General features: G+C 50.3%; 1 protein-coding gene across 2 annotated transcripts; it reads right to left on the bottom strand.

Moving 5' to 3' along the window:
- Positions 1-667: 667 nt before the first annotated feature.
- On the bottom strand, positions 668-11,966 carry LOC146208084 (PR domain zinc finger protein 1-like). 2 transcript variants are annotated; one of them, XM_084591758.1, is made up of 4 exons: positions 11,760-11,966; positions 8,628-8,804; positions 4,052-4,424; positions 668-3,150 (listed from the first exon to the last, which is right to left on the bottom strand). In XM_084591758.1, exons 1-4 carry the CDS (start codon positions 11,889-11,891, stop codon positions 1,157-1,159), a joined length of 2,676 nt encoding a protein of 891 aa, XP_084447884.1. In that variant the 5' UTR covers positions 11,892-11,966; the 3' UTR covers positions 668-1,156. The 2 variants fall into 2 exon arrangements, with proteins under 2 accessions (XP_084447884.1, XP_084447886.1); XM_084591760.1 differs by lacking the exon at positions 11,760-11,966 and adding an exon at positions 9,539-9,746.
- Between the last annotated feature and the right edge of the window lie 1,199 nt (positions 11,967-13,165).

Raw genomic sequence — 13,165 nt, 5'->3', positions numbered from 1 at the left:
TTCTAGACAAAGCAGGTACGGCGCTTCAAGCTTGAGTCGATGGTTTTACCCAAGATCAAAAGTCTGGCGGAATGCGCATTTGCGCATAATTTATTGTCTCATATTCGTGATAAACCGGTCATTGATGTTTTTTGTTCAAAATTTGTTAGCAAGAGGCAAAACGCGAAATGCTTATAAACAATTCCAAGCATTTCTGAACGCGAAACTTGAGCTACAGTAAACACCAATAGCAGTTTTGCTCCTGCTCCTTCCCGAATTAATATTTTATTGTGTGCATTTTACACGCTGCCTTGCAGCTTACTTTGCCCTGTTACAAGTCGGAACTTATACGATTGTTAAAGTGGCCAATCCACGAGAAATCTACTAAGGTTCTTTTCTTCTTTTTTCTCGTCTTGTATTCGTCGTATTCCTCTATGAGAGACGTGATGACCCATGAACGTGCGGACAGACTTAAGACCAACTTGACAGCGCAGATAAAGAGCAACATTCATATACTTTTTTTTTCTCGGTGGGAATTCCAAAATGGGTCGCAGCGGTTCTAGAAGAGCCAATATCGTAGGTAATAGCGCCAACAGACAGACCAGGGCTTTCACATGCCTATCGGGTCACGGGCGGTGCTGTCACAGACATAAACACGCCTTCCTTCTTCACTCCCGGTACCCGTGTTTATGTTGTGACAGCACCGCCGTGACCCGATAGGCATGTGAAAAGCCCTGGTCTGTCTGTTCGCTATTACCTACGATATTGGCTCTTCTAGAACCGCTGCGGAGACAGCGCTTTTTGATTAGAACCAAGCCGCATTTTGCGATGAAGCTGGACACGCGGTGTCACGAGGGAAGACCACGCAGGTACCCAAGACAATGATCTGGATGGTGTCGATGTTGTACGAGAGGACCGGGAGAGAAGACACGCGCCCCTGGAATGTGTGTATGGAAAGAAGCAGACCGTCCCGCAGCCCCCCGTCTCTCGACCAAGCGATAAAATAAATACGGTCTTGAACAGACCGGTGAGGGAAGGAGAGATATACCGAGCGTGAGCGCGCCCGACGTCGCAGTGATGTGAGAGCGGCCACCCGGGCCCATGACTTGTGTTCAACTTTGTACAGAGTTCGCGCCACGAATCGCGCGGTAAGGATCACGCACGCACGCACGCATAGTCACTCTTTGTCTCTGTCAGGCGTCGGGTGGCACTTCTTGGAGAGGTCGTCGTCGGGCGACGCCGGGCCGCCGCTGCTTACAACCGCCGGCTTGGGGTCAGGCCGGTGGAAGGGGTAGTCGCTCTCCTTGGGGGGCGCGTGGTGTAACGCGGTGTACTCGTCACCGGGACTGGCGGGCCCTAAGTGGCCCATGCCCGCTGGGTGCCTCTCCATGCCGGGGGGCGGAGGGGACAGCTCCATGGGACCGTAGTCGTAGCCGTTGGGACCCTTGTCAAGCTCCATGTCCAGGACCATGTTGGGCTGGCACGATGTGGTTTTCCAGTGCGTCCGCAGGCCAGATGCGCTGATGTACTTCTTCTTGCACGTCTGGCAGGTATACGGCCTCTCGTTTGTGTGCAGCCGCTTGTGCAGCTTAAGGTGCACGAACTGGGTGAACTTGGCCGGGCAAAGGTCGCAAGCGTACGGTTTCTGTCCCGAGTGGAGCCGCAGATGTGTCTTCAGGTTGCTAGTGCTGCTGAAGCGTTTTTTGCAGACGTCGCACTGGTGTGGTTTCTCGCCTGTGTGCACAAGGTGATGTTTCTGTAGGTGAGCCAGCTGTGTGAATGTCTTTCCGCACACGGAACACGTGAAAGGTCGCTCCCCCGAGTGCGTCCGCAGGTGCACCTTGAGGTTTGACAGCTGCCCGAAAGTCTTGTAGCAGATGTTGCACTCGTAGTGCATCTTGCCATCCTTTTTCTTGAGCGGGTACGGCAAGGACCGGTAGCCTCTCGGGTTGGATCCCGGGGAGTAAGGTCTGTTGGCTCCGGGGGAGTTGCTGCCGGAAGGTGGAAGCTTGCCACTCTCCGCCGCCATAGGAAGCATCGCGTGGTGGGGGCTGTGATGTCCGCCGAACTCGGGCAACTTCGGGTAGGGCGCCATGGCTGCCGACGGGGAGGCAAGGGACGAGTGCACAGTCTCGGGCACGGAGTACGCGTACATATTGAAGTGCGCCGGCGAGAACATGGGCGCAATGCCGTTCATGTAGAGGTAGTTCGCCGGCGCCGAACCCGGCACGCCGTAGCCGGGGCTTACGGCAGACGACACGGCGGGTTGCTGGTGCGCCTTGTCCGTCGAGTCGGGACTGTGCATCTCGGGACTGCCGCCACTGCTGGGATGGAAGCGGATGCTCTTCTTGTGGGGGAAGATCATCGGCGGTGGCGGCGGTGGCTGGTGGCCCTCACCAGAGGTGTCGGGCGCGGCGGGCGGGGACACCTCGCTAGACACGATGACCCGCACGGGCTCTTTGAGCGACTCACGTCGCAGCGCGGGCGCCTCCGGACCGGCAGCAGCTGCAGCGCGTTCCTGGTAGCGCTGCAGAAGGAGATTCTCGAGAATGCCAGGAGCTGGAGGACCCTTAGGGCTCTGCGGAGAGATCCTCTGGCCCATACCCTCGTAGGTGGAGAAGGCCGAGCTCGCGCTGCGCTCCAGCACGTCCTCAGTGAACCGGGGCGCGCTGGCGTACTTGGGACTCGCTGGCTCGTGCAGCGCGCCCAGCCGCTTGTCGTCATCGCGTCGAGATGAGGCATCCGGCGAGCTGGAGCTATTAGGCCTCGGGTTCTCGTCGCTGGTGGTGACCGTGGGCGGAGGCGTGCTGGGCCCGCTGCGGTAGTGGTACGCCTTGGGCATCTTGATCTTGACCTTCCGGAACTCATTCTGCGGCGACTTGTCCGGCTGCTGCTCGGCAGCGACGACGGCGACCGACTCGCACTTTTCGTCTCGCTTCTCCGCCTTGTCGCCGCCGGTGGGCGGCTGCTTGCGCTTCGCCTTGACGCTGAAGTCGAGCACATAGTTGTCGCTGTCGCTGTCACTGCTGTCCTCGGGAGGCGTGAGGCCGTCCTCGGGACCGCCGTTGCTGTGGTAGCCCTCGTCGCTGCGAGTGCTGCCCTCGGGCGGAGTCAGCTGGTGCGGCCGGGAGAAGTAGGCGTCCTCCTTGTCCGATGGCTGCAGTTGCTCCCCTGTGCGAGAGAAACAGAGATGCTGGGCTTAACCAAAGCTCGAACTCATGGGGCGCACTTCTGATCTACAGGCTGCTCACGCGTGCACATTTGGAGTATACCTGCCGCAATGCAATCGTTTTGTTTATTACAATTCGTTTCTTGCAACTCCGTTATGTACTCATGCACGGGTCCACATGCTAGTGTTAAGGAGAAAATATTTTACTTCCTACGCTTTTTGTGTAAAGCAGAACTAAAGAGGAATGGCAGTTAGAGGAGGGTTAAAGTCTCCATAGTGCTGGACTTATAAGTGAAGTTTTAAGGCCATCATGAGGTGGTCTAGAATCTTCTTTGTATTAGCAACGCATCATCATAATGATCATCATCACCATCATCACCATCATCATCCGACGGACTACACCCACTGCAGGGCCTCTCCCATAGTCCTCCAATTAACCCGGTCCTGTGCTAGCTGCATCCACTTGACCGCTGCAAGCAACCGAACCCCAATCGCCTATTTTAGTGATTATAGGAGGACGGATTCGTTTGTCTTGAGAAAGTTTTGATGTGTTTGTTCTTGTAAGCATATAGTCTCTTTACTAATATCTAAGTCTGCAATGGCAGATGCAGCCAAAATATGGCGGAGCACGCTTTTTGAATTTGAAATTTTCTCACGCATTCTGTATAGAATATATTTTCGTTATTTGAAATCCATGGACATGGGCACCAGCAGCATTGTGCCAATGTATGTGTGAGGAATTTCCTAAGATTCGGTATGTAACTCGAGTCAAAAGGTTTTATCGTCGACGCGTGCAAAAAGCTAGTATATGTGAGTCGCGAGCTATAGGTCTCATCTCAAGGCTGAACAGGGAGCTGCAGTGAATGCTATTTTGGCATTCAGGCAGGGAGGGCGGGAACTCACGTATCCTCTGGAGCATGAGCTCTCCGGTGATGGGGTAGCTGAGTCGTTCCGCAAACTCCCGGCAGTACCAGACCAGGAGCTCCTGGTTGGGGTAGATGGGCTTGATGGTGTAGAAGTAGATGTCCTGCTTGACCTGGCAGGCGACCAGATTCTGGTTCTCGCTCGAGTAGGCGGGGTTGACATAGCGCATCCAGTTAGCCTTGGACACGTCGAAGCCGTCCACGTAGTGGAACGAATCTGGTCCGTCGTACACCCGCCAGAAGTACTTTCGGTTGGCGTTCGCCGGAACCTCATCCTTGCGGTACACCTCGCCCATCAACGGGCCGAACCGTGTGCCCCGCGGGATGTAGTCCGTGCTCCAGACGCCCAGAACCTGCGAAGTCAATGACCACATGGTGTCCCGTTCCTCTGGACATGGCTTTGGAGGGTGTCTGCTCAGCTTTTACACCACAGCCATCGAAGAGGTGACCATAACAAAAAAGAACAACGATGTAATTAAAAGGAGGGCAACATGTGGGGCTGCTGTTGACGGTTTCCTTACAGGGATTTCTTTGACTTACTGCTTGAGATATTGCCGGCATGAAAATAAAAGAGAGTGAGCAAACTGAACACTTAGCTTGGTAATTTGTATTCCAATAGAACAATAGAAAAGAGATGAGCCAACTGAAGTGCTTAGCTCGGTAATTTGTATTCATGCCGCTCAGGAGTCACACACAATAAGCAACGTCGCATGTCAAACAAGTCCCACACAGGTCAGGTAGTCATGGACACTTACGCTCCCAGACGCCCTATAAACTCACAGGACTAAATACCACATGCTCGCGCCCCTGATAAATCTTAAAACAAAACCTTCATTTCGCGCAGCGCTGAGCCTGAGAGGTGTATTTCCACTACAGTGAATCCCTGGCATTATCTTTGGCAAGCCCGCTCGGTTCCGACGGATAGAATATACTCCATCAACTGCGTACACTCATTCAGATGTCAAGCATTCGAACGTTCCAGAGTTTGTGCAATATGCCCGCGCAACAACATTCCGAAGCTTGTGACTGCGCAACAACGCAGGCGTATTGCGCAAAAGTTTCTTTTGTGTATTTTTCGCTAAGCGTTTATCAACCAGCCATTGTCCGGAAAAAGGGTGGGGCAGACATCAAGCCCATATTTCCTTATCAAATTTTACGCATCCTTTCCTAATGGCCGATCTTCTGAGCTACGTCAGAGGTAGGCGCAGCGGTCACTTGAATACAACTGGAGTCGAATTGCTTAGAGAGCAAATGGTTTGTTTGTTTTTGTGGGGTTTAACGTCTCAAAGCGACTCAGGCTATGAAAGACGCCGTAGTAGAGGACTCCGCAAATTTCGGCCACCTAGGACTCGTGCACTGAAGTCGCACAGCACACGGGCGCCTTGCTTTTCGCCTCCATCGAAAAGCGGCCGCCGAGGCCGGGAGTTGATCCAACGCCCTTGGGAAAAGTAGTCAAGCTCCGTAACCACTGCGCCACCCCGGCGGGAGAGGACGAATTGGATATCCGAAGACAGCAAGTAATGAGGTTTAGTATGGGCATCACGTAGTTCATTGCAGTCAGAGTGACCAGTGGCGTTTGTCTCAAGGATCCATGAAGACGCAGCTATACTCCGTTTCCCAAGCTGTTCGGAGCGCGGTAAGGGCAGTCTGTTCCGGTCACGATGGCGAGCTCGGCGTAGTTGTGTTCCGACCTTCTAGTGCCGTCGTTCGGCGACAGGAGCATAGAAGCAGAGTCATGTGTTGGCCGCCATCCTGATTGGTCCAGATGGCCCTCACCGTGCTGCGGGCAGCTTGATTAACGGATATATACTTCAACGCTGGCATATAAGTTCGACGAGACACCGTATAAATACGACTAGCAGCTATGGCACCCAATGTTCCATACTTTTTCCGAACTCTGAATCAGTTTACATATAGTTTGCCTGATGCGTCATGCGCTAGTGAAGCAAAATAACACTATAGGCACTGTACTTAAGGTAATGAATTTCAAGAGAGGGATTCTGGAAGCCAAGAAAAGCGAGCACCATGGCACAGTGAGAGAATTTTGGCGGCAGTATTGTTCGGTGGAGGCGAAAGCTGGACAGTGCGCAAAGCAGTGATCTTCACGATTCCGTGTGCGTAAACTTCACTACTTTGTGAGGGCGATTTATCTCTCGAGGACTGAGGAAACAAAAAAGCAGGCCGGCAAGCAGCGTGTCAATCCGCATCAAACGTGAATCGTATAAGCCAGCCTACTCTACGAGGTGCGTCCTAAAAGGAGCAGAGAGAAAGAACAGAGATATACAAAGAAGGGAAGCGGGCGAAGACAAACCAGCGAAACAGCCTTCACTTGTTCACTACTAAAGACTTACAGCTTGCTATGTGTTGTCCGAACTTAGCTCCACCTGTGAATTGGTTTAATAGCTATTTAAGAGCTGTTCTAGACTCCTCACATCGAACACACGACTACGGCGGTCTATATGGTCCCGTGTAGGGATTTTTCCTCGGGCAATCCGAACCCTGCCATATGCTCTCCTTCGACGCAAGACCTGACCGACATTCGCTCTGTGTGTCACTCAGTCTTTAGACGCTTAAACACGACGCAGCTGTCGCAACCGGACGGAAAGCTGGCGACGACCGAAATCGGGGTTCACGGTCGCCGCGCTTTGTTGATGTAACCTTGCGTCGTTTCAAGGCGGTGCCCTTGAAGCGCGATAAGCGTGTCACTGACTCCGCGCTGGCAGCGGTTATCGCGGAATTGTGTCACTCCAAACACTATCAGCGCCGGCACTGCTATAGCGGCCCTCCGAGCCACCAGCCCGTTTTTCTTTATCATTTTCTTTACGCCTCCGTTAGTTTTTCCCCTCGCTGACCAAAGGCTTGGATGTACCACACCCTGCGTTCAATACATCTGGATTTTTCGCAACACAGTGCGCGTCCTTCTGTTTTATTTCTCTCGCGTCACTTAAGAAGATGGTTGCGTTCCGTGTTAGTACGCGGACGCAAAGGAAACCCATCTGAACCGCAGCTCGTCATCCTCTTGTTTGTTTTTGCCGTATCGTATCTACGAGAGTTGTAGCCCGAGTTCACGGTCGCTATCGTACGTTCTTTTCATATCTCGTTTGCCTGTTCTATATTTCAGCGCCATTCGGTTCCCCCAACGCGCTGGACACGTAATGCTTGTCCCAACTTGTCCGCAGCTTTCTCTTTATCCGCCAAAAGAGGATAAGGAGTTGCAAGAGCAGCACATCTTTCTCCAATACGAAGTGTCGCGTGTCGACTGTACTCGTGAAAGCGCTCTTAGCTTCCCTTAAAGTTTGATTGGGTGGTTTTAACGGTTAGTGCTGGAAGTGGAAGCTTAGAGGTGTTCTTTTGACAGCACATTCTGTCTCAGCAGGGCTCGCTGCGGGTATGGATTGATTGATTGATTGATTGATTGATTGATTGATTGATTGATTGATTGATTGATTGATTGATTGATTGATTAAAACTTTAATTTCCACCGATTTAGGAGGCCCCCTACTCTCCGCTCCTGGCACGCAGGCCTGAGGAACGGGGGCTGGAACCTCCACGACTAAGGACTGGCGAATATACATTGAGGTGTTCTGGTAACGCTAACGGAACAACGAGGACGTCAGTTAAGTTTACGAGGAATGCTAGAACCTGAAATTATGTATTAAGAATCTGGTCGTAACAAGTGAATGGCATGGCATTACGCACCCTATAATGTAGAGGACGTTATCCGGCCCGTATTCGATTAGATGAGATTATGTTTTCTCAGCCAGATGAGATATACATGTATACTAAAAGTGGATTTATTTAAATTTGAGTGTGTGATGTCGTCCGGGTCACTGATACAGTTGACTAAACAGAAGGTGAAAAGGTGGTTAAACATGTAATATGAAGAAACTGACTGACGTTGTTTAATTTGATAATGAAGAAACAAAGCTCCGATGGAGACGAAGATGAAGACATATGTGTGGGCTAGATATACTGAAGGCCCACCCTTTCTAGGACACCCTAATTCAGAAATGAGCGCCGTTCGTTCCGCCACTCAAATAACGGGTCCAATAATTTGCAGTGACTTAACAGCTGAGCAGTGTTCCGATTTTCGCAATATGCTTTAAAACCTTCATCGTTCTCGCTTTTTATGGTTTCATGTTTCTCGTGTTCTAGTGCAACGAGTTATCACATTACTGGAACCATTCCGCAATCGTATAGCTTGCTAAGTTTTACTTAATCTGGCAGGCGTTTAAGTACTGTCCTAAGTCATTCACCTTGACTAGACATATCCTAAGCCGCTAGATCGATGGATGCATAAGAGCTGAGGCAGGGCTGTGGCCCACGTCATGGTGGAACCATCCGAATTAACCCCTGCTAGACGGCCCCTTGGTCGCCATAAAAGTCTCAATGTACACAGATACGGCAATCTCGACTCGGCTCAAACCCGTGGCTTCGACTTGAGAAGCAATGCACCATGGCTGCTACATGGGCTATATAAGAGCGTTATGGTATTATTCTTCCTCGCATGTATACACGACTACACGTCAGTGGGTGCAAGGTAATCAATCACTCACATCGCTGAGCGTCTGGGAGGGCTTGAGCAGCAGGTTTCTGGGCAGCGACGCCTCCGCCCTGTTGGACAGGCCTTCTTCGCAGGGCTGGTCCCGCACCTGGTACACGGCCAGCTGCTCGAAGTCGGACTCGCGCAGGCTTCTGAGGTCCAGCGATCCATCTTCCATCATACGCACCACCTGCGCGGACGAACGGAACGCAACGATGTTGAGAAACACATGCGCACGGGACGCAACAGGTTGACGAGGCCCTCACGCCCCCACACGTCATGGAGCTGCAGCTCTATGAAGAGTGGCCACGACACGCAGCCTCGATAACCACAGAACATCGACGGTAACTGAGCATTAACTCGGATAAGAAAATGTTCAATACAAAAGCACTTTAGAACGGAAAACCGCAACGATATGTTGGACTGATCTATAAGCTGTTGACGACTCTAATTTTGGCTTCGTGCGTAACTTAAAGTTAAGGTCCAATATGACGAAATAAACAAGCACATGTAGGATTTCAGCAGTGCTGGCGGCGTCACCTCGCATGCCGTAATTAACATCGTCTATACCTGCTAATTCGCCACTTCGAAAACGGAGGCAACGGTTAGTTAGCCTTTTCAACGGGTTACAGTACAAGCACTTGCAAAGCAGGGTATGAGATACTGGTGAGCTCCTGTTAATTCATAACAGAGGTATGTCTCAGGTAGTAGATAAGCATATGCAGCAATTAAAAATTAATGATTGATACCAAATCATGTTAAGAGTCAGAACGACCATATAAATCCCCTGCATCTACTTCTTAATATTGAATGCAATTATGAACAAATACTATATTATGCAAAAAGCTTATGGTAATAAAAGTCACAGCCAAAAAAAAAAAATAGAACGGGTACAACGTCAGTATCCGTGGCGTCACAACTGACCGTTTGAGCGACACTCCGAATGCCTACGATGTCATCGCATAAGTCGGCTTGGACCATAACCGTCTCGGGCTGCGCGGCTGCAGCTGGAAATGTTTTACGGTCGCGTTGAGCTGCAATGATCACTATCCTTTTCTGCGCCTACGTGCAGTGAGCGCTGTCATTTTTACAAAGCCCTTTATCGGATGAGCACACGGTAGCGCACACACCCCAAAAAGTCACAAGTAAAAGCGACGTCAGTGACTACGAAAAAATAGGACTAAAAGAATGAGGGCGCCGGGCTACGTCCGTTGCACCCAGATAAGTAACCTTACACATACATGTACAGCGGGGCATCATGCAGTATAACGTACGATAAAAAAAGGAAACGCGGTGAAGATTCGCCACTCTTTCTTCGCCGCGGATCTCTCCGCACGCCGCCCTCGCGATCGGTCAGTTCAAACACCTCAGGTTTTTGCGTGAATGCCGCTGCCCCTGATAGCCTAGCGACGCAATCGCGGCAAGTTCAAGGCCACGCTGACGTAGCAACGTTGCCCGATGTATAACGGCCCGCGCCCCCTACACGTCGTTTCGTTGCGTACTTCTTTCGTCGCCAATCGGAAGCCCGGTCCCCGCTTGTGGAAATCGAACTCCTCCCATCCAGGGAGGAGAGGATTCCTCGCGGCTACCTTATGTAAGCGTGGGCATGAATGAAATATTCTGTCGTACACGTCAGGGCATGGTGAGGCAGTGCTCCGCGCTCACGAAAATTGGAGCTAGAATTTCAGCGTTCTTTGGAGGCAGGAAGTTACTTTGATTGTAACTCGTCGATGACTCTTTCTTTCTTGCCGCCTGGTTCGCTACCCTCTATTCATACGTCTGCGTTGTTTTGATTTTGTTGTTTTTTTTTTCTGCCTGACGCGCTGCTATAATTTGTGAGGATAATTCATCCAAAAAGCTGGCGAAAGCATGAAAATAAATATCCCTCTATACTTTCGTGTTTGGCGCAATCAATCGTGTTTGGCGCATAGATAGCCTTAATTGCTTATGTGCCATTAAACCCAACACAACACAAACAGCACAACATATACTTTAGGCAGAAAAATGATATTGCACATTTTACATGATGCCGAAACGCGACACTTCATGTGATTATCATTATACCGCAGGACTTGCATATCGAGCTCCATGGAACAATAGGCGACCAGTACAAATCTAAATCACGGCAAGGATCCTTCAAAATGTGACGACATTATCATTTGGCTCACAAATAAAGCAGCCTCAGCTGGAACATGATCACCCTCTGCTACGGCTAAATGTCTCGCCGATATTGTTGAGATAAATCCTTGTCGGTGAAAATTCGCAATAGCGTCACTTTCCACAACTTGAAGCATTTCAGTTTAGCGAAATTTATCGTGTGTATATTATAGCCGAAACATCGAAGGAACGAAACATGAGTTTGAGGAAAAGTGCGCACTGAAATTATATCGCTTTCGTTGGATATCATCCTAACCACTCCGTGAGAGAGGAAGGCTTGAAAGATGGAGGATTAAAATAGGCGACGTATGGCGGAGAGCTCCGGAGTATTTTCATTCAACGAATGCACTCAGTTTCGAATGCACGTGCCTGAGATCGGGCGGTGCAGAAGCGCCTTTCGCATTTTATCCCTCACGAAATGCGGCCAATGAGAGAGGCGGCTCCTGCGTCTTCATGCGCACTAGCCGAACACATGGGGCAACCACTGGTCCACTACTAAGGTATAGCCGAACATTATAACCACATATCAACCACGACGGCTTCAACTCAGCGCCGTGCGCAAAGCAAATGCTAAGCGCCAAAGTAAAAATAAAGAAAACTGGGTCGGAGAGGTTAATCACAAAAATCCGGTTCCCTCTCCACTGCTGAAGGAAAGGAAATTATCGGGAGAAGGTATCAGCAGGAGAGAGGAAAACATCCACGAGGATTTGTTGATGTGCTTTTCATTAGTATGGGCTATTGAATAATGGCTATTTGATTTTTCTGGGATGCGCTCTTCGGCTGACAACGTAATGTGCGCGCACACGACGACTCATTGACATCATTTGCATAAGAGTTAACTTCATAACTAGGTCAGCTATATTTTCTTGCTATCGAATGGCACTGTTACTGTCGATAATTCGGCGAGAATAGAAACAAATGAATAACAAGACAGGGAACCAAATCGAGAAAGAAATTGAACGCAAAGCGTATCTCGGTATCCACTTACACGAGCAGAGCCGTCAGCGGCAGGCATATTCCAAACGGTCATGTCAAAACCTCCGCCGAGGGACTCGGCAGTAGCAGCGTCGACGGTGCGCAGATGATCCTCCCACCTCAAATAGGCCCCATCCCCGCGCATGTCCCGGTCACGGGAGAAAAAAAAAATGACAAAAGACTTCTTCGCCTATATTCCCACTCCTCGCTACATGGGAGGCGCGCAGTGCCCAGTTAACAATGCTTTTTTTTTTGACACGCGCGATACGTCGGGCCGTTTGGGGGCTACGTGCACCGCTGTACGTTTACTGTACGACCCTTGAGAACGGCGGCGCTGAGCGGAAAGGGGTGATAGGAGAAAGGGTGACGGGAGAAAGGGCAAGTGATGCCGCGCGAGCCTCGCACAACTTTCACTGTCAACGCCGCACCATTATTGGTCGCTCGTCTTTCGCGTTATCGTCGCTACTGCTGCTGCCTGCAACTGTCGCGTAGCATAGCTTTGTCGGTTGCCTTTTTTCTCGTTCTCTCTCCCTTCGTGCGTGCATTTTGCGACTAGGGGTTCGAGAGGCGAGGCAGCGGGCTCGGAGCATCGCTACAGGCTTGGCGATGGAGCTTATCTTCTCCCGTGAGAAAACTAAAAATGAAAAAGGGGGAGGGGGAAGACAGAGAGGAGGAGAGGAAACAGGTGTCTCCTCGCTTGCTTTTTAAAGCCTGGCGCTTGTTTCCGATGCTTTGCGCTATCTAAAGTTGTCATCCAGTCCTGTGCCATACCAAACTATAAATCCACCGCATGTCATTCGAAGCCATTCATCCAAAGTAGTATTCCAAAATATGTCAACCAAAGTGTCCAGTCAAGTCAAAGACATTTGAAGTAATCATTCCACTCTAGTTCGATGTTCTCATTCAAAGTTTCCCATTCAAAGTTCGGAATCCATGATTCAGAATAAGTTCCTGCAAATTCCGTGACTGCGTACACGTTGCTGAAGAAGCTACCGGCAGCGTATATAGATGCGATGTGTGTACGAGACGAAAAGAGTGGTATAAAAATGCATTTGAGCTGAAATTACAGTTCGTCTTCGGCACTGGGTGAAAGAAATTAGCAACTCTAAAGTTGTGTTGACGCATGTCTGTGTATAGTGGCAAGCGCTTACAGGCACAGGTAAAAACACAAAGCGCTTGTGTCTTTCGATCACACTGAACAACCTCGAGAAGGCCGCCAGCTGACTTGTCACCACCACCATATACCTGCATGTGCTCTTTCGAAGAAGCTGTTTGTTGAATCTGGCAGAATATGAAAAGATATAATTTTCCGCGTTCGAACGCCTGCCATTTATTTCTTGTTTGGATGACTCCTTCATCCCTATCTCTTCTTTGCTATACGTGATTGTCCACTTTCTTACGCGCTTATTAATCATTAAA

This window comes from Amblyomma maculatum, chromosome 1 (assembly GCF_055883805.1).
Source record: "Amblyomma maculatum isolate TAMU_Amacu chromosome 1, ASM5588380v1, whole genome shotgun sequence".
In the NCBI taxonomy this organism is placed as follows: Eukaryota; Metazoa; Arthropoda; class Arachnida; order Ixodida; family Ixodidae; genus Amblyomma; species Amblyomma maculatum.
Note: the sequence above shows the minus strand (reverse complement) of the source record. Positions and strands in the feature narration are given on the sequence as shown.